This window comes from Clytia hemisphaerica, unplaced genomic scaffold (assembly GCF_902728285.1).
Source record: "Clytia hemisphaerica strain Z4C2 unplaced genomic scaffold, Clytia hemisphaerica genome assembly, whole genome shotgun sequence".
Taxonomy (NCBI): domain Eukaryota; kingdom Metazoa; phylum Cnidaria; class Hydrozoa; order Leptothecata; family Clytiidae; genus Clytia; species Clytia hemisphaerica.
In genome coordinates this window covers 1,306,569-1,326,022 of record NW_027104076.1, presented here as the reverse complement: position 1 = coordinate 1,326,022, position 19,454 = coordinate 1,306,569, and the positions used below count along the sequence as shown (strand labels likewise).

Below are 19,454 nucleotides of genomic sequence, written 5' to 3'. Positions count from 1 at the left end.
AATCTTTGATACGCATTTTGGCGGGACGCTAGTGTGACTAACTGCCAACAGATAACCTGTTAGGGATAATTTCATCTAGCATTTAGCTAAGATTTTTTTGATTCATTACATGATATTTTCACTGCTAATTTTCAGAGTAATTTTGATTAGCAAAAGGTCTATTCAACATGACATGTTACTCAATTTTTACTGGGAAAATTGTGTTGGAAAACTGTGATATAATGGAAATTTAATAGTTTGATAAAGTTTGGCAGAAATTAACAACCTTAGTAAATGCAAGAAAAATCTAAAGAAAATTGGAAAGGACATTTTTGAAGAAATCTTTCATTCAGGAGAAGTTATGAGATGCAAGAGAAGCGACAGATGCACCTAGTTAACACTAAGGCTAAACAGGCTCATTGAGACATACTGTAGGGTGTCATATGGGGTTCTGGGGTGGCTCTAAACTGCTCTGAACTGCTACATCTTTTAGTCTTGTTTGGTCCTTGATCTGAAAGTCACAAAATGACTGGTTTTCATTCTAGCCCAATAGCATATTTATAACTTGCAGGTTAGAAGGGTCAGCTGTTTGGAGGCTATGAAAGTACCCCCAATTGATGATGACACAAGCACTTTAGAAAATCTGCTTTTGAATTTGCTCAGGGCTGGAATTTTCAGAATATATATTGGTGCTTAGTAATAAAATGAAAAGGAAGTTCAGCCTGAAGCACTATTTCAAAACTGATCACCCAGATCTTGCTCAATCTGCTGAGCCTCCCAACCACTTTTCTCTGAAATTACAGTCATTTTGCAATAACCTGATTCTTTATCTCAAACCAAAAGCAATGTCGGTATACACTTAAGAACTGGAGTTGCGCTCACCAAATTGAGGGGTATGTAGTAATCCTGATTGGTTGATTTGGCCTGATGGTATCATAATTTGACGTCTGTCCAATCATATTGATTGTTTAAAATTATATGAAGGTTTTCTTGCTGGGTTTTGTGATGTTACGAATGTGTCATCATTTTAAAACTAATGAATAAACAGGGGAAATCATTTTTTTTTTGGTGACCTAACCCCAAACATATTTTTGATTTTTGTTTACACAATGACTTTTTTACCACTTTTATGTAAAATAAAAAAAATAACTGAAAATACTGTATCTAACAATACCTTAAAAGCGAGTCTGGTGATATCAAAAAAATATTTACATGATTGAATGTTATTCAATGGTCAAAAAGGGGCTTTTTCAACCCTTATAACAAGAAGGCTCTTCTTTAAAGCGCATTGCTCAAAGTTTTTGCAACATTGTTTATATTATACATGTTGGAAAAATGTTATTTTAAAATTTGGAAATTTTGATAAGGAAGTTTGTTTTGGAGAGAGGCTTAACCATTGATATTTAATACCCATTTTAGTAATGAGAGTCATTTTGACAAGATAAATATTTTTAATTCCCAGGCACACTTAGCAATAACTTCTCTATTTGTCTTATGATGCATTTTAATGGTATGTGGTACTCACAGTAGAAAGTAGCGAGAGATGATAGATTTTAAAGGATTCCCTGTTTTTGTTTGCGTTATTTTGACCTTAGAATTAGAGTTTAGTACTGTTTTGGTTTTATCATTGTAACTGTAAGACAGTTGTCTGAAAGCAGATTTGAATTAGAGGAGGAAATTTGTACATCTAAATTTTCAAATGCTGGCTTTCTGTGGCTTAATGGTATTCACTTTAATGAAGAAAGCTCTTAAAACTTTCTGCTAATTATTGAAGTTATCTTTGTTTACGAAAATTAATTTATTTCTTACATTCTGCCGCTTTTTTTTCTTTTGTCACGTTGATACGATCTATCAAAACTCTGGTTTTTGATTTATTACAGACTTTAATCAATTTTATGGGTAGTAAATTAGTCATTAAACAGCGTTAGATGGTGAACTAACTCGATTAGTTTTGTATGTGAACATAAGATTTAAGATAAATATGGTTTTACTGATTGAATTTTCTGCGTTATTGTTATTTCATAATCAACTTTACAACAAAAAAGTGTTATGGGAAAATAATTTTGATTGAAGCTTCCATGTTGGTTTTTCTCGTGGGGGATCGTTCAGAAAATGCTGACAAAATGGAAATTTGATATAAATTTCTGGTGAAGATATCGATGTTGTGTTTTCTCTTGTGCACAGAACTTTTCTTATTTAAGCATGACAAATACAGCTAACAAAAGAAATTATAAAGGGGTCACAAAAAAGTGTCAAGGAGTTACAGCAAAAAGAAGTAGATGATAAATGATCTAATTTGTCACCACCTCGCCACCATCAATAATTTTCTTATTTTTGCCTCTGTGTTAGTTTTGTATCTTATTTCACCTTATTCTCTTCATATTCAATATAGAGCAACAATAAAAAAACAACAAAATAACGATGAATCTGTAGATGCGGTCTTGATGTGGAGGAATAATGGCTCAAAGGATCCTCATCTTGTTCATCTGTTTTATGATGCTACAGTTTGGTGCCACTGGACGCAAGAAACGCAAAACCAATGACCCAAGTAAGTCATCACCTTTTGTTGTGCTTTCACGTAAAGGAGAGTCATTACCATCATTTTATTTGAATAGTTTGAATTATATTTATTATTGTGAGAGTTTTGTACTCTTTTTAAACGGACAAGGTATATTTTCTATATTCGAACATGTTTCATACTTCAATGCTGCCAGAGCTTATTCGAACAATTTCGTTGTTTTTCACTTGTATTTTTAATACTTTGCATGTCATTGAACATTTACTTAGCAAGAAGAGCCTCAAAAATGTTCTACATTTTATTTCCAATCGATTAATTATACTGTCCCTACATAGTAGTCAAACATTATTTCGTGTTTCTTTGTTTTGTACAAGGGGATTTTTTTAACAAGCCGTTTTCTTTTCATTTTCGTGTTGTTTTAAGAAAGGTCTTTAAGCAGGAAAATTCGTTTAAGAGTGTAAACATCAATCGACCACATTTCTTGATAGGTCTACTTGCAAAACGTCAAAAGCCCTTCTCGTCCTTAATCGTGTACTTGAGCTTTAATATGTAGTATTGCATATTATGAATTGAATCGATAGGGATGTTATGACATACAAACTGCCTTTATTATATTGTTAACTTTTTCGTACGATGATATTGCCTCTCATGATTATGCTTCGTGAGATTAATCTTCATTTTAAAAATTATTTTTGAAAGAAGCCCTTGACCTCAAATTAAAAAAAAATGTATATGCAAGGGGACCAAGGAATGTCACTAGCCCATCCAATTATTTTCGCGACTTTTTTAAGTGGTACCTTGATCTGATATAAGGTTTGTCCTGATCTTGACATATTATTGATAACAAAGACTTTTGGTATTAGTGGTCTTATATTTGTGTTCGAAAAATAGCAAGAGACCGACTTTTAAGGGGCTTGAATCGATTCTCTTTTGATGTCGAACGAATTGTTGTGGTTTTCTCTCTTCTTTTACAAAAGCTTGATGTCATTAAAAATGTAGCTTAATAGTAAATTGTTTCAAATTGCCAAAACTAATTAAAATTCTCTTCTCTGTAATTTTCTTTCAATATCCCGCAATGCTATTGGTATGAATAAGTTAGTTACTGATGCCAATTTGCGTTCGTTGCTGTTTTTTCAAGAAAAGCCCTCGTTAATTATTGCAAAATATTGACCATTCGTCTTCATCAAAATCTAAAGACCATATAAAAATAATTTACAAGTAAGATTCAATATTCAACTGATCCAATATTCTCTCATAACGGAAATAATGAGCTTAACAAGTCCCAAAAGCCACTCTACTCCTAAAATTTAATGAATCTTTCAGATTTTTAGATAATTGAAAACACGCAAAGTTAGTTTAACAAAAATGCTTGCTTTTCTTTTCATGAGAAAAAGTACGGGAGCTGCGAAATCTATTATCAGTTAAGGCTGGGATAAGCTTTTTTCTATCAAAGATTTATGGTTGTCTCATCCTTTAATTGTCTCTACAGATCTCACTTCAACTTTACTTTTTGATAGTATTGTTGTACGTGTTGATGTCGATAGCTCTTTTATATATACTCTACATATACATCGGCTTTTCTTTTGAACCCTCTTTTTTAAATCATCTAAATTGGGCCTAATTGGATCTTCAAGTTTTGTGCGTCCAAAAATTTGAATTGATGAAAAATATCTTGAGCTAATTCTCCAAAAATTGAACTATTGAAAGTTATTCGAAGGCTCCTTCCAAAATGATGCCGATGAAAGATTCTTAATCCAACCGAAAGTGAGAAAAAATCAAGATGCTAAAACTTTGGAATTTGACCATATGGTAAATTATTATTTCGATAGCAAAGCGAACGTTCAATAAGATGGAAAAAACAATTTTAAGCCTAATAAAAAAAAACCTCCTACAGTTTTTCGGCCCCCTAATGAGCACTTTAAGTAGGTAAAAGTCAATTTAACGTCACAAAGGGATTTCTAGTGAGAGTAGTAAAACAACTGAAAATCAACTTTCTTTTTGGACCTACCCCGGAGGTCCTTTAATTTAACCTTCGTTCGTTCGTTCGTTCGTTCGTTCGTTACCAGCTTTCCTCGGGATCGGACCATTAGTTTTTTCTGATTTTTCACACAATGATGCAAAATGGTGATACCCAAAATGTGACGGAGTCCGATTTTCGAAAAAAAAAAATTTGGGTAAATTTGGGTCAAAAAGTGCCTAAAAATAAGGTTTTTTGGACTTCGTGTGAAATTGATTTTTGCATAAATATAGAGGGCAAGGTTCTTTAAAAAGTAGCTGAAGTAGTTTTTTTCGGAAAATATTTTTTTGGCCGTAAAAATCCGATTATCTTATTTGGGGAAATTTCCTTACATCATTTTTAGGGAAAATTACTATTTCTCGCGACTGCCTTGGTATTTTTTTCTGATTTTTTACACAATGATGTAAAATGGTAATGTTTAAAATCTGATGGAGCCCGATTTTCGAAAAAATAATTTTTGGGCAAATTTGGCCAAAAATGCTTAAAAATGGGGTTTTCTTGACTTCTTGTGTGAAATTGCCTCATTAGTTTTTCTGATTTTTTACACGCTTATGCAAAATGGTAATCCTTAAAATGTGAGACTTCAAGATTTTCAAAAGAAAAATTTTTTAGGCAAATTTAGGCCAAATTTCGGATTTGTGGAAGTTGTTTCATTCAATTTTATCTTTAATGATATAGAGTTATTATGCTTTAATAAAGAGTTATCCTTACAGGCCTTTACAGGAAAGAAAATATTGTTTTGTTTTGTTTCTGCCCAAAACTCCTTGGGGCTCCTTAGCTCTAAAACATCGGAAAGCCAACGTGAAACAAGTTGCGTCATGTTTTTATGATGTCATCTTAAATGTTATGTTATTTTAAATCCTCTTACCCTCATCTTCTCTCATAGACGTGAAAAGCGCCACAGATCAAACCTGCCAAACGAGAATATACGGTCAAATTGAATGAAACCATCTGTCTGCCCTGTCAATTGGAAATCAAGTACCAAAAATTAGCAGACCGAATCTTGATAGCTTGGTTCAAAGATGGATACTTGATTCGACGGGAAGGTTCCCGATATATCCACGATCCCCAAAAAGGTTGTTTACTGATTGACAGGATCAACTCCTATGATCATGGCACTTACAAGTGTTCGGCCCACAACCGGTTGGGCCATGTAGACGCTTATCGTGTACTTAATGTTATTGACCGTCTTCCAGTTTCTATACCACCAAATCTACCGACATTGAATCCACCGAATACTCCATACCCTTTTAATCCTTTCAAAGGTTTGTTTGCTCCTTTTGTCGATACTTCAATATTTCGTATTTTTAATCGTTTTTATGAAGTAGGAAAATTTAGCGAAATGATAGTTCCCAATGCAACCACACAATTGAGAATCGTTTATTTTTATTTATTTTTATTTTTTTAATAACACTTTTTCTTGGGAGGTTCGAGTCATCATACTTTTTCACTTTTTGTATCTAATTAAGGTATAGTATGTTAATCGTTATTGTCACGCATCTTTAGATACCATTGGTGTTATCCAATCGCTTGAGCGTAAATCCATCGCTGTAGGGAAGCGGATGAAGTTACGTTGTCTGGTGAAAGGTGATCCCACACCTCAAGTTACTTGGCTATTCAATGGAAAATACTTGCAGAAAGATTCTAAATATTTGATCCGACCGCGCACGCTAAGCATCGTAATACGTAAATTTCAAGAAAGTGACGCTGGTAATTATACGTGTGTTGCAACGAATTCGGCCGGACGACGTCGTATGACGTATCTCGTGAAACCGAAAATCAAAAAGAAACCTTTTGTCCCTTCTCCTCCTGTACAAATGGAACGACTTTTAGTACGAAAAGGAAAAAACGTTACGCTCTCCTGCAAAGCACCTGAAAACAAAATCCAATACCTGATATGGAGTGCGCCGATCAAACAGAACCAACGTTCCGGTATCTCCCGATCTGGAAACATTGCCGATGAGTTGGGCTCGCGGAATAGTCTAAAAATCAAGAAACGGCACTATTTGAAAAATGGCATGCACGTCCAAATATCTGATTTGATTGAAGTAACGGCTGATCATGAAGGTGTTTATAAATGTATTGCACTGTTTTATCAACAAGCACAGGTGGTGACAGTCAAGACGGTCGAAATTGTCGTTGTTTCAGGTAATATTTCAACTTCTTTCATCAAATACTCAAAATATACTAAGATAAGTTTGGAAGAAAATAGAATGAAAATGTTCCATGTGTCACTAGACCACCGTTTTGTTAATTATCGTCAATTCAAAGTTGCCAACCTTTCATTAAATTCAAAAATCTGAAATTGGGAGGGATACTTTATTATGAGGTCTTTATGTTTTGTTTTCTTTCCATAGGACCACCGCCAAAGGAGGAGGATGAAGAAAGAAACAACGGTGAAGGTGGATTTCCACTGAACATCGTTCTCCCTGCTGCTTGTGTGGCTTTCTTCTTACTTCTTGTCTTCATGTGTATCTGTTTCGCCTTCAGACAACATAAGGTGGGTGCTACTTCTTTCTCCTTAATTAAACTTGTTTCTTTTGCTGTGTCCAATCCTCAATGAAAACTTACCGTCATTTCCAAATAAAATCTAGTAATAAACTCTAGTTATTGAGGTTCCAATCTATTATTGTATTTTGACATGCTAAAATAAGAACTCGATGCTCTATATAAATTTTTAAAAGCCAAATTATTAATTCATATTTGTCATTTTTTGGATTTTCAGGCTCGACAAAGTAAAGGCTTACTACGACACATCCAGCAACAACAAGCCAACAATGCAACATCAAACGAGGTCTCTGAGAACGAAGGGACAGATATGCAAATCCTACCAATGTGTAATTATGATTCACTCAAGAAAAGTACACAAAAATGCAACCGCAGCTCGTCCTCCAGTCAAACATCAACTCGATCTAAACGAACAAACAGCAACGATAGCTTACCTTCCAATCACTTATCTCTATCAAGTAGCTTAGTTGTTACTCCATCCCAAGACAATAATATACAAATTACTGGTTTGAACAGTAGTCATCAATGCTCGAAAGAGAATTTACCAGATACATGTTCAAGACTTTGGAGGGCATCTTCGGAAGATATAAACTCAAACAAAAGTAGTAGTAAACTTCATAATAACCTGCAACATAAAAAGACTTTATCTTCATGTTCATCTTCACAGCAAGATATTTCCTCACCCTACCCAGCGAGGACGTTACTTCTTCAGCGTAATTCTTCCCTAGATATTCATTGCACACACGACGATGAAGATGATAGATTGTTAGTTGATTACCAGAAACGAACCAAACCGTTACATAGTCAAGTGCAATATGAAGGGCGTATATTATGAACACGTGTGTTTAGTTTTAGTTTTTAAATAGTATTTTTTTGAATATACATATTTTTTTATTTATTGATCGATTCAAAAGAGTAGATTTTTGACTCGCTGGAAATTTAGTCCTAGAATATTACTTAGAAAGAGAAATTCCATGATTAGGGAGCTCCATTGATCACCAATTTACGTGATAAGGATAGACTAAAAAGATGACCTTAAGGCGTGTCCCTCTTGATCCATTGCAATAAGAGGTTGGATTTGGATACATTTTGTACTAATCAATCATGGGTTTGATGAAGTGTTGGGGTCACCAAGGATCAATCAAAAAACATGCTTCATGCTGACTCATGCAATGTTTTTTCTTTTAAGAATTTTGAGTTTGAATATTGCAAAATGCATACGTATTTCCTCGTGTTTTTGAGGATAACAATTGCTTCAAAGTCCCTTTTCTTCCAAATTTAGTCTTATTTTTCTATGCTTTTTGCCTATTTTTAGATATATAGTTTTGTTAGACACATTTCTTTTGATATTATGAAAAATCTCTTCTGTATATTTATTTTTGATATTAGTTTTGAGTTAGTTGGTGACTTCTCAATGTGTGGAACCTTGGTTTATTCACCTAAGAAGCCATCACCTTTCTCGTCTGGTTATTTTTGATAGCCTGTTTTATAGTAGTTTTTTAGATATATTTTGTTATGATTTGTTAGTATAATTCGATCCTATTGTCAACATGTTTTCCAATGATATTGTGCTTCCCATGGATTCCTAATTCTTTTTCGAACACACCGTGCAATAAAATGAGAGGACAATATTTGGAAGACACTTGACGGTGGATCAAAATTATATGATTTTATTTTTGTACCATATGTAAATATGAAGGAAAACAACAAAAGTTAGATAGTTATTCATCACGACATTTTGGGGATAAACTATTGTAAATAGCCACTATGAAGAAACGATTTTAGGCTTTGTTATATTATACTATCATTTTGACTTCAAGAACGAGAAGAAGATCGAAGAGTATTAAAAGCTCACCAAGAAAATATTTCTGTCTTTATCCTTTTTCCTTTTAACCCTTTAAGTGCCACGCTCAAGTTTTTTAAAGAAAATCGCTAGTTCAAACTTTAAAGGTTTATATCTCTGGATCTAGAAGGAGTTAGAAGCTCGTTTATGGTCCGTTGGATAGCTTAGAGTCTCCTCTTTCTCTTCGGTGCCGGCTTAGGGGGGTGGGGGTGGTCAAATTTTTGCATTTTTTTGACTTTTTAGCTTAAAATCTCGCTGAAAAGACTCACTTTTGATTTTTTTTTTTTTGCTTGGCCATGAAGCCCAATTTGATTTCTACGAGTTAGACCAAAAATGACGATTTCTAACTCAAAAAGGGCATTACAGGAGGGCTTCGCCCTCCTACATAGCCCATGTCTGATATATACGACATTGGCACTTAAAGGGTTAAGGTTATGCCAGGTTTCCTTCTTCTTTTCCTTCTCCTCTCCTGCGTTGTCTCTTGAGCAGAGTGATTCTATTTACGCTCGCTTTGGCGTAGAAGTTCTAGTCCATCCATACCCGACATTTTCAAACAATTACTCCCCTCTTGACGCAGACGCAGACTTTTTTAAGATAAAGTTTTAATTTTTTTTGAAGATGTATGCCTGTATTCTCTCCTCTTTCTCACTCGCCCCACACTTTGCTCGATAGGGCGATCTCGTCATACCACCACATACAATAGACTCCCGGTTATTCGAACCTGCACTTATTCGAATAGTGTTCGGTTATTTCGAAGTGAGATAGCGTGCCCCTTGGATCTACTTACCCAACTCAGGCAAAAACACTCTCGGTTATTCAAACTTCAACTTTTCGAACTTTCAGTTATTCGAAGCGATTTCTATTTCTCTTGGGGCCAATCATAGGCTAAATCACCCTCCTTATTCGAATTTTTCTTATTGTGAGATATCGTCGAGTGAGAACATTGGTTTTCTGCGATTAAAACACTTTGCTTCAAAAAAATCAGGTTAAAATATTTATGGTATTTACACTCTTCAAGGAATTTATTTGTTAAGTTGAAAATCTGGCGGGAAAACGAACTTTCCGGTTATTCGAAGTAAATTATTATCCCATTTGGAGATTAGAATAACCATAGTGACTATGGAATAACCGGGAGTCTACTGTATTGCCGCCTGAACGGTATATAATGTTTCCGGGAAAAGTAATCTTGAACAATCTCAGTGTTTAAAAATTCATTTCATACTCACCCGAATCGTTACATCTTTGTCAATACTGGTATGGCTGAAATACATCAAATGGATCCCTTCCTCGGGACCATGTGGTGTCATCAATATCTCTCTCCCCTTCTCTTCACAAAACAACTTTTACTTCTCAATCATCTTCATCGCCATCAAAGATGTGATAAATTCTTAATGCTGATTTTATGGCGTCCGAAAAGGTTTACCCAAAATAAAAATCATCGAAACGATTTTGAAATTGAGAAGAAAAAAAGTCGATAACGATAAGAAAAGTATAATGTAAAGGAGATGTCAAATTATAAAACCTTGATTTATGGAAACTGAATTTTTACCATAATTAAAGCATGAAAAGGCCGACTCTCCGTATCTGGACCCCCAAAATCAGGGTATAAATGAAAAAAAAATCATAGCAAAAACCTATTTGGTAATTCTCAATGGAAAGACAGAGAAAGAATTTTAGATACTGTGTCTGGAAAAAGTGAAAGGGTGATTTTCGTGAATTTTCTGCCCCCTTTTTGGATCACCTTTTGTAAACAATTTTTTCCATATTTACGCATAACTTTTGAACAACTGGAACAAATTTAATAAACCATACCTCTTAGCCCCCAAACTTAATTAGATATTGTATAATTCACCTTTTTATTTAAAACCTCTTAGAAATATTCTTTCGTAAAATACCTAATTTCGCATAACGTGTCGTAAAATTCGAAACTATTCAAAATTTTAATTAAAAATCCTTTCGAAAAATCCTTTCGGACCTAGAGAGTACACAATTGAACTTAGGTCATAAAACCTATACTTTTTAGGTATACTTATGGTAGTTAAAATCATTTTCTTCTTCATGGTTAGACCCAAAAGAAATAGTAAGGCCCTCAAAGCTCTATTTTAAAGCTCATTTGATTGACATTAAAAAAAAAACATTAGTACCATACACCAAAAATAAAGTCAAACCCAGAATGGATTTTTAGCAAACACTCTTGTGTCACAGCCCCACTGGGACCCCAACCCCATTGGAAAATTTGGCAAAAATTTGGTACCTGGTGGGAATATACCCTGGAATTTTAGCCCCATGGTACCATCCTCACTAGAAGTTTTAACCTTGAAACAATAAAATTTTTATCTCCATTAGGATTTCAATAGGGATTTATATCCCAACTGAAGAAAAAAAAGTTTCACCGGGGCTGTGAGACAGGGGTGTTTTTGATCAATTGAATCACGGTTCAGTACTCTTAGGTGCCAAATAAACGGCCCCCCCCCCCGCTTGTTAATTTTTCGAAAATTTTCCCCCCCCCCCCCCGGACCTTATTAGGACCCTCCTGTTTATTAATTTTTAAGAATATTTTCAGTTGGCTAAAAGAAGTCCCCTTATTTTGCTCCAAAAAGCCTGATTTTAGCCTATATTTACCTTATTTTTGGGTTTTCATAAGTACAATTTCCAACCCCCCGGCAATTAGGTCCCCCCCCGTTTATTGAAATTTCGAAAATTTTCCAACCCCCCCGTTTATTCGAACCCCCCCGTTTATTTGGCACCTAAGAGTACCTGAATTTCAATTTCTAAGTGCGTTGTGAGAAAAATCAAATCAAAAAAGCTCTTAAGCTCGATGTTTGTAGGTTTTAAGATGTAATAGTGTAGGTTTTAAGGTGTATTTTGATTTTAACGTACAGTTTTGAAAATATTCAAACATGATTAACTTTGCAGTGATTCACTGTTCAAAATTTGAGACCAAAAGGACTATTTTCAAGTTATTCAAGAACAACGTTTTGTAGGTTTTAAAGGGGTAAATAGCTAAAAGGGCATTTTTTCATTTCCTTGTGAAAAACTGGTTTCTACAACACATCACTGCTAGTGAAGAAAACCATAGACAGCGTACTTTCAACACAAAAAGTTTCAGACTCAAATTTGAACTAAATTTTCAGATAGAGGGTACCTCTATTTTTGTAAGTTTTAAAGGGTATTTGCTGGTTACTATTTTTTACCATTTTTCAAGACAGAAAGCGATTTTTCCTGAAAATCAACTTGGTGGAAATAGCAAAACATTGCTTTACTGTAGATAAATTTCTTAAATTTCCCAAGTACAAAAAATGTGTTTTATTTAATTTTCCTTGGAAAATACAGGAAAATGTTTTAATTAATTTCCATTCAATATCCAAGAAAATATTACGACGCCGAGACGGCTAGTTTGTAGCATTTCTCATTGCAAAAGCGGGTCAAATTTTTTACCATTTTCGAGACTTGGATTTTCTTTTTTGATTACATTTGTTTTACAATGACCCTTGATGGCAGACGCAGACCTGATCTAGCGGCCGAAGACCTGAATTAACGGTTTAGATGGTTTAGTGGGAGGAAGGCAAATGGGGTTTGGGTGGAATTTTATCGCTGATTATGCAAGAAGAGTACCCTCGCACGAGTCAGAATGCAGGAAGCTTTTCAACATTAGGTAAATTTTGCGGCAAAAAGGAGTTTCGAGCGGAGATGTATCATTGGGCAGGGTCGCGAGTCAAAAAAAATAAGAAGGCTTCTAACTTTGAAGCTTGGCTCTACAGTGAATATATTTGAAATTTTAGCATACGTGATACATTTGGAAATAAACAAATTTTTTTACCTAGAATTTCCCTATCCATGTACAAATAAAAATACCTCTAGAAAAATCATCTTATAAGGCATGTGGTAGTTCTTCTTTTTTCCATAAATACCCAAAGATATGTTTTAATAACACAGTCAATTTGTTGATCAATGGCCTAAACTTTATGTTTGAAGCATAAAAATATGGATTCACCACGAAATTACAGCATGATAATAAATACAATCCGTGATACAGATACATGTAAACTTTGATATTTCCCAGACGCTGTTGTGTAAATTTAGTATACGCGATGACAAGGTATAAACAAGTATATGGCGTGACGAGTATGAAGAATGTGGTCGTGATTAACGAAAATAAATTCGTGATTTTCTGAACTTGTTTGTCGCGTTTGATGCCCAACTTGGCTTGTGCTTCTTTAATGGAATGTCGAAAACTACGGACCGACTTCAAATGTGCCCAGCATAAAATAATGATTGGTATAATATTGGTGAAGCTTAAAAATAAAATTGAGCAAATGAAGCGATGCATTGGGGTCCAGTCGACTGAGCATTTTCCGTTACGCATTTCGATTTTTGCAGTGTAAGATGACGTAATAGCGATGGAGAAAAACCAAACCAGCAAGATTTGACACATAGTTTTGGCACCCCCGCTCTCAACGGTGAATGTAGTCTGCTTGAAAATCCTAAACAATGAAAAGAACAGAGAATGAAGATTTAAAAATGACGATTTTGAATCTCAAGTGAAGATTAAAAGGGCTTACTTCATTTTAAATATTTTCAAAATCTCTTTATTTTTGTTTATCATTTAACAGTACTGAAAACAGCGATCTGATCTACACCCGGTAGTTCCCATGGTTGTTCTTGTTCGCAAATATTAAAGTTTCATAACCGAACGTCATATCTAAACGTCCAAACAAAGATATAATCTACCACTGTTAAGGCTTGAGAGGAAACCTTTTCGGTCTTTTCGGTTACATTGACGAACACTAAATTAAAGAATTTTTCATTTTCTCTCTTTCAATCCTTTCTCTTCTTCCAAGTCAACCAGAAAACCATAATCGTAAAATTTTAAAGTTATATTGTAACTCGTACACGTAAAAACTTTTTGAGCAGGAATTACTGGAACCCGAGGAGAAAGACATATGTACCAAATTTGAGCTAAATTGAACTAAAAGCAAACAATTTTTCGTTCATTTTAGGGAGAAATGGTCGGATTTTTCAAAAAAAGTAGCCCAAGATCTCGTTTTTCTCACTTCCCAGCCATTTACAGCGGACAGCAAGCCTGAAAAGCTTCCCTTAAGTGTTGCAAGTGTCAAAGTAAGTCATGTACCGTGAGTGTCTCGCCGGACTGAAACTAAGAAAATTATACGCTTGTTAGAATTGGAATAAAATACCATAAAAGTTTTATTACCTGAAACGAGACAGTGCGATTGCCACTATGGTCCATGCGGACGCTAATGAACCAAGTAGAGTCATAGATGAGAAAACCTTGCAACCAATATCACCCATTCCACCCCAAGAAAATGATTTCACTAGATGTGTAATCATAACAAATGGCGCAAAAAACGAACCAATCAGATCAGCTAACGCTAAGGATATAATCAACAAATTGTACGATCTCATTTTGTCACTTTTTCGTTTTCGAACACATGTCGTAATTAGAACAAAAGCATTCCCAATTACACCAGCTACAAATAACAAAGAATAGCCAGATAATAAAATTGTATGCATTAAATTATGATCGTTCTTTTTATAAGTATTTTCACTTTTGTTCGCCGGTAAAGTGTAATTCGAAGCAACGGTAGCCATCTTTCTTTTTTTTTCCGTGAAATATGTACCGGTGGGCACACGACGTCTTGTAGGATTGAAAAATTCGGTGTTCTGGCTTTTTTTGATTTTGACTATGGTTTCGTTTCGCTTAATTTTAATCTTCGCTTGTTTTTCTCTATGCACCATAAGCTTCAAAAACAACCTCCTTTGCGAATTTGAAATTTCATCTAGGTTTTGAAATATCAGATCAACTCGTGGTTTCTATAAATCCAATTTTATAATGTCCCTTCGTTATTTTAATCTACCTTATTGCGGAGAATAGCACAATGATAATCGCTTTTAAATATTTCTTATTGGGATATTTTTGATCACCAAAACTACCCAAAAAGTCTACTTTTATCTTCCACAATACTTTACATTAAGTATGAAGGAATCTTCATTTTTTGAACATTTATTTAAATGCCTGCCCCTCTTTGTGTTTTCTAGTTTCTAAACTCCGATTTGATTGGTTCATTTCTAACATGTCTTCTTTGTTCAAAACAATAAGAAAATTACACGCTATGATGTTTTGTTTTTCTGAAGCTTTTGTCTTGAAAATACACGTTTTTTTTTATAAGAACATCCAAAACTTTTAAAGCCTTTGGATGTTTTTTCTTCCTTGTAATTTTGGCATAAAGGGGTGTTTTCGAATTATTGTTCCATAAAAAAAGAAATCGATATACAACACTTCTGAGTAAGGTCTTTTTGTTTTTGATCACAATCAGGGTCAAAATTAATGCAAAATCGAATGAAATTTTGTATTTTAAGACGTTACTAAAAATTCCCCACAAGGTTCATTTCCGATTTACGAAAGGAAAAGGCTTTAAAAGACCCCGCTAGCCGTAGTGAAAACTAGCTATAGTGGAAATGATAATTTTTTATAAGAATGGTGTAAATCTATTTTGTCATAGACATTCTTAACTTTTTTTGGAAAATCATCCTAAAATATTCTTACAGCATTCTTAGGTTAAGATCCTAACTCAGACTAGATTTAACATTTAGTACACACATCTCAAGCATAAAATGGTCTTTTTGTGAAAGGAGTGAACCTTACTTGGGGGTAATTGACAATTTATAATTGAAAATGCTCTTAAAATGGCATTCTTAGCTTTAGTAAAATTCCATGATGGTGATATTCTTAGCATTTTTCTTATGTTTTTTGGCCATTTTCATCATTGACATTCTTATAAAGTGTATTTTTATATAAAAAAGCGTGTAGTTATGGAAGATTCTTATTCATTCTTATTCAAATCTTCATTTTCTTTTTTTAATTTTCTTCTTTTTTGATAATATTCTTCTCTTTTCAAGGAGCACAAAAAGCTATCCAATTAAAATAATATAAAAAGTTAAAGTTTTTTATCTCCTCTGCAGATATATTGAGACAGACTTCATAACATCCACTTCTCACAGACCCGGTAGGATTTTTTCAGCCAGTGGGGAGAAAATAACAGACTGAAACTCGATGGGGATTGATATTGCCATATTGTTTATGACCGGGGATTTAAATTCTTTTGTTTTCAAGTCAGAAAATTCATTTGGGATGAGAAAAATAGCATTATATTTTGTGGTGAGGATTGGTTTATTTTATTATTTTCAGTGGGGACAAAAATTGGAGGATAACGATAATTTTCCAGTAGGAAGGGTTCCCAGTGGTTCTGTGAGAAGGGGGTGTTTCATACCAAAAATTGATGATAAAGAAATTAACATATAAACTTGAAATCGTCTAGCCCTGGTAAATACGATGAAGATGTTGGTGCGTGGCTCTGAAAAATCTGCTGTTGATAGTTTTTGTCAATCTCTTTCCCAGATCCTTAAGTTAGCTTAATTATATTTCTAAAGCTCTCACGAAAGGTTTGTTGATATGAAGTGGTGCGAGTGGCTCTGCGTTTGAGATCGAATTCTTGCGAATCTGTTAGGGGCGCGATGATTCTGGTAAATCTGCTAGTGATTTGATATTTTTCTTGAATCTGTCGAAATGTTGCCCGTTTTTTTAAGTTCTAGTGAATCTGATAATGGCATAATCACGTATAAATATTTTGATAATTTTAAATATTTCAACAGATTCAAATTCAAGAAATCTATCAAACTATCAGACTTTTATAATTTAAAGTGGGGTGAGAGTTGCGATTTCAGTACATTCAATTTAATTCTTTGGATATTTTGATTTGGAAGGGATTTCTTGGCTTCCAAGTTACACTCTCAGCCCTATTGAAACATTTTTGAGCCTTTTGATCTCGAAATTTTAAGTCCGTAAATCTTAATATGCTAACAATGTTAAAGATCAGAGTTAAATCGTTAAAGCTCCTATATTCTAGAAATAAGCTAGAGTGGAAAATCATTTGTGGTTTGTTTATACCGGGCTGTTAAAGATTCTAAGGAGCCAGATGATGGTTGATTGATGGTTTTCCTTGAATGGGTGTTGATGGTTCTGGTGGATCTAATGGTTGATTGATGGTTTTCCTTGAATGGGAGTTGATGGTTCTGGTGGATCTGATGGTTGATTGATGGTTTTTCTTGAATCTGTTTTTTTTATGGTTCTGGTGAATTTGTTGGTATTTTGAAAGATTTTTTGAATGGTGTTTGGAATGTTGGTGACTCTCTGGTGAATCTGATGGTTGATTGATGATTGTAGCAAGTCACTGAAGGAAACTTAGACAAATATCGAAATTTTTGCATCGCGGTAACACGATTTAGACCTGCAAATTGTTTTTTCACTCCTACTGCACTTATGCACTTAAAGAAGCCTTAAAAAACTTACTCTTAACGGCTTCACCTATTTATAGTACAAAAGAATTACAATTTGAGTATCTTCGTAAATCACAGTGACGTATCCACCACAAATTTTTTTCCGTCAGTGGACGCAGCCTGAATTAACGGTCGAGAAGACCTGGACTAAGGGCCAAAGACCTAAATTAACGGTTGAACATCTGAATCAACTGCCGAAGACCTGATTTAGTAAGTCACTGGCCGCTAAATAGGTCTGCGACCCCGTTAAATCTTCTCTGCTTTTAAAGAATTTGGAAATTACCAAAATTGACCAAAGGTAATGTTGCGCTAGTGTATTCTTGTCTTAAAAATTCCACAGAAAAAAGTTACTCTAGAGCCCTTCAAAGAAAGCAAAAGTACAGTGGAGTGAAGGTATAACTGATCCTTTAGTTAAAATTCTTCATTGAAGAACATAGAGTTAAAGAACTTTTCTTTTTGAATTTTGAATTCTGCATTTATTTGCATACTCAGTATACATACCCTTCTCACAGACACGGTGGAACCCCCTACCCCACTCTGGAAAAATTATCGTCCCCAGTTGAAAATCATACTTTTTGTCTTGCTGAAAATAATCGAATAAACCAGAATAAACAAATCCTTACTGCAAAGCATTGTGTTTTTTCTTTTTCCATCGTCATTGAATTTCCTGACTTGGAAACAATAGAATTCAAATCTCCAGCCCCAAAAAACATGTGAATAATAATCCTCTCTCATCGAGTTTCAGTCCGTTTTTTACCGGAAAAATCCTACTTGGTCGTGGAGGGGGTGAGAAATGCTAACCTGAATTTTATTCATTTTGAAAATATTCACAGCTGCCACCTTTCTTTATTTTCGTTTTTCAACATAATTTTTTATGATGGTATGATTGCTTGGTAGTATCTTTAAGGTAAGCTGCGAACGCTAATATCTAAAAGATACCGTGAATAGCACAGGTCAAAATCATATATTGACGCTGTGCCGACGAATCGAGATTCTATTCAGCGCGCAATCAACGAAGACAAAATTAACCATGACGACCATCCAAGATCTTGGATGAAGTTCAAAGTTGATATTTTTATTCCCGTCGTTGAAAGCACAACTTAAAAAAGTCAATGCTTTGTAAAAAGAGTCAGTGATAGAGAATCATAACATAAAGTCTGTCCATTATTTCGATTCAATTAAAGTGACATTTCCATAGTTAAAAGTTTAGTAATTACTGTTATACATTTGGGGATCATGTAAAAGATTTCTTTCGAAATAAACTCATTTCAATTACACTTGGAGGTTTCTGGGGAATTCGTAAATAGTAAACTGCATACTGATACAGTCTGCTAGACATTAATACGGTAGTATTTGCTCTTCATCTTTGGTTTTTTCTACAGTTATTAGATTGACACATGCGCGATAAAATTTCTATTATTGGTCTTCAGAGGTTAATATATTCTTTGAAAACTTAACTTCTGATACTCAGGGTATCTAAACGATGAAGATGGCTAAAGATGACATTCACTAGTCAAACGAAAACACATTGAATTATCTCATATGGATTCATAGTGTTTGAAAATTATTTTTGCAGTTTCCTGAATTTCGTGCCCATTTCGTGGTTGGGGAAACATAAAAAAGCAAAGACCTTTTTTCGAAAAGAATAAAAATTCAAAACCGCATTAACCTTTCATCCATTTAAGGGATTTTCAAGGAAAATTATTATCTCCTCTTATTTTTACTTGTAATCCGCTTATGGTTAAAGTCCTTGCGCTCTTCATACTGAAAACTAAGATTTTTGTACAATTTCTGTTGGAAAAAATCCCAGGGGGGGGGGGGTACGGAGGGTACGGTATGTGCCGCCCTTAAGGGTACCTTTTTTGGATTTCGAAAGTCCCGCTAAGGGTCAGAAAAATCAGAAAATCAAATTTCAGTCCACTAAGGGTCGGAAAAAAGGAAATTTTCAACTTTTTACCCCCCCGAAAAATCGAAATTTGGTGAAAATTGGTAAAATTCCCAAAATTTTCGTTCATTTTCTCCTTTTTAGTCCCGGTAAGGGTCTAAAGGTCGAAAGTCGGGCGGCACCCCCCTCCCGTCAGCTCGCAACCCTAATACCCCCCCAGGGGAAAAAATTAAAGGAAGTTCTTTTAGAAGAAGAAGATATCGCCCCTGTGTTTGCCGGATATGAAGCTGTAGAATTTTAGGGTAAATTTATTTTCGCTGGGAAGACACGAAGGAAGAATAAGTTAAAA

The 19,454-nt window shown here is 34.5% G+C and overlaps 2 protein-coding genes across 2 annotated transcripts; one reads left to right on the top strand and one right to left on the bottom strand.

The window, feature by feature from the left end:
* The first annotated feature begins 5,406 nt into the window (after window positions 1–5,406).
* LOC136812631 (fibroblast growth factor receptor 3-like) lies at window positions 5,407–8,885 on the top strand. Its single transcript, XM_067069159.1, has 4 exons — window positions 5,407–5,779; window positions 6,021–6,662; window positions 6,872–7,014; window positions 7,240–8,885. Exons 2-4 carry the CDS (start codon window positions 6,077–6,079, stop codon window positions 7,855–7,857), a joined length of 1,347 nt encoding a protein of 448 aa, XP_066925260.1. The 5' UTR covers window positions 5,407–5,779; window positions 6,021–6,076; the 3' UTR covers window positions 7,858–8,885.
* A 3,806-nt stretch (window positions 8,886–12,691) lies between these two features.
* Window positions 12,692–14,624, bottom strand: LOC136812529 (galanin receptor 2a-like). The gene is made up of 2 exons (XM_067069057.1): window positions 14,078–14,624; window positions 12,692–13,349 (listed from the first exon to the last, which is right to left on the bottom strand). Exons 1-2 carry the CDS (start codon window positions 14,620–14,622, stop codon window positions 12,737–12,739), a joined length of 1,158 nt encoding a protein of 385 aa, XP_066925158.1. The 5' UTR covers window positions 14,623–14,624; the 3' UTR covers window positions 12,692–12,736.
* Between the last annotated feature and the right edge of the window lie 4,830 nt (window positions 14,625–19,454).

Excerpts from the sequence above, each read along its gene's own strand:
- LOC136812631 (XM_067069159.1), top strand. The coding sequence starts at position 6,077 with ATGAAGTTACGTTGTCTGGTGAAAGGTGATCCCACACCTCAAGTTACT. Across the intron at positions 6,663-6,871 it reads CGAAATTGTCGTTGTTTCAG|GACCACCGCCAAAGGAGGAG; the intron begins GTAATATTTCAA and ends TTCTTTCCATAG. Across the intron at positions 7,015-7,239 it reads TCGCCTTCAGACAACATAAG|GCTCGACAAAGTAAAGGCTT; the intron begins GTGGGTGCTACT and ends TTGGATTTTCAG.
- LOC136812529 (XM_067069057.1), bottom strand. The coding sequence starts at position 14,622 with ATGGTGCATAGAGAAAAACAAGCGAAGATTAAAATTAAGCGAAACGAA. Across the intron at positions 13,350-14,077 it reads ATCGCACTGTCTCGTTTCAG|GATTTTCAAGCAGACTACAT; the intron begins GTAATAAAACTT and ends TTCATTGTTTAG.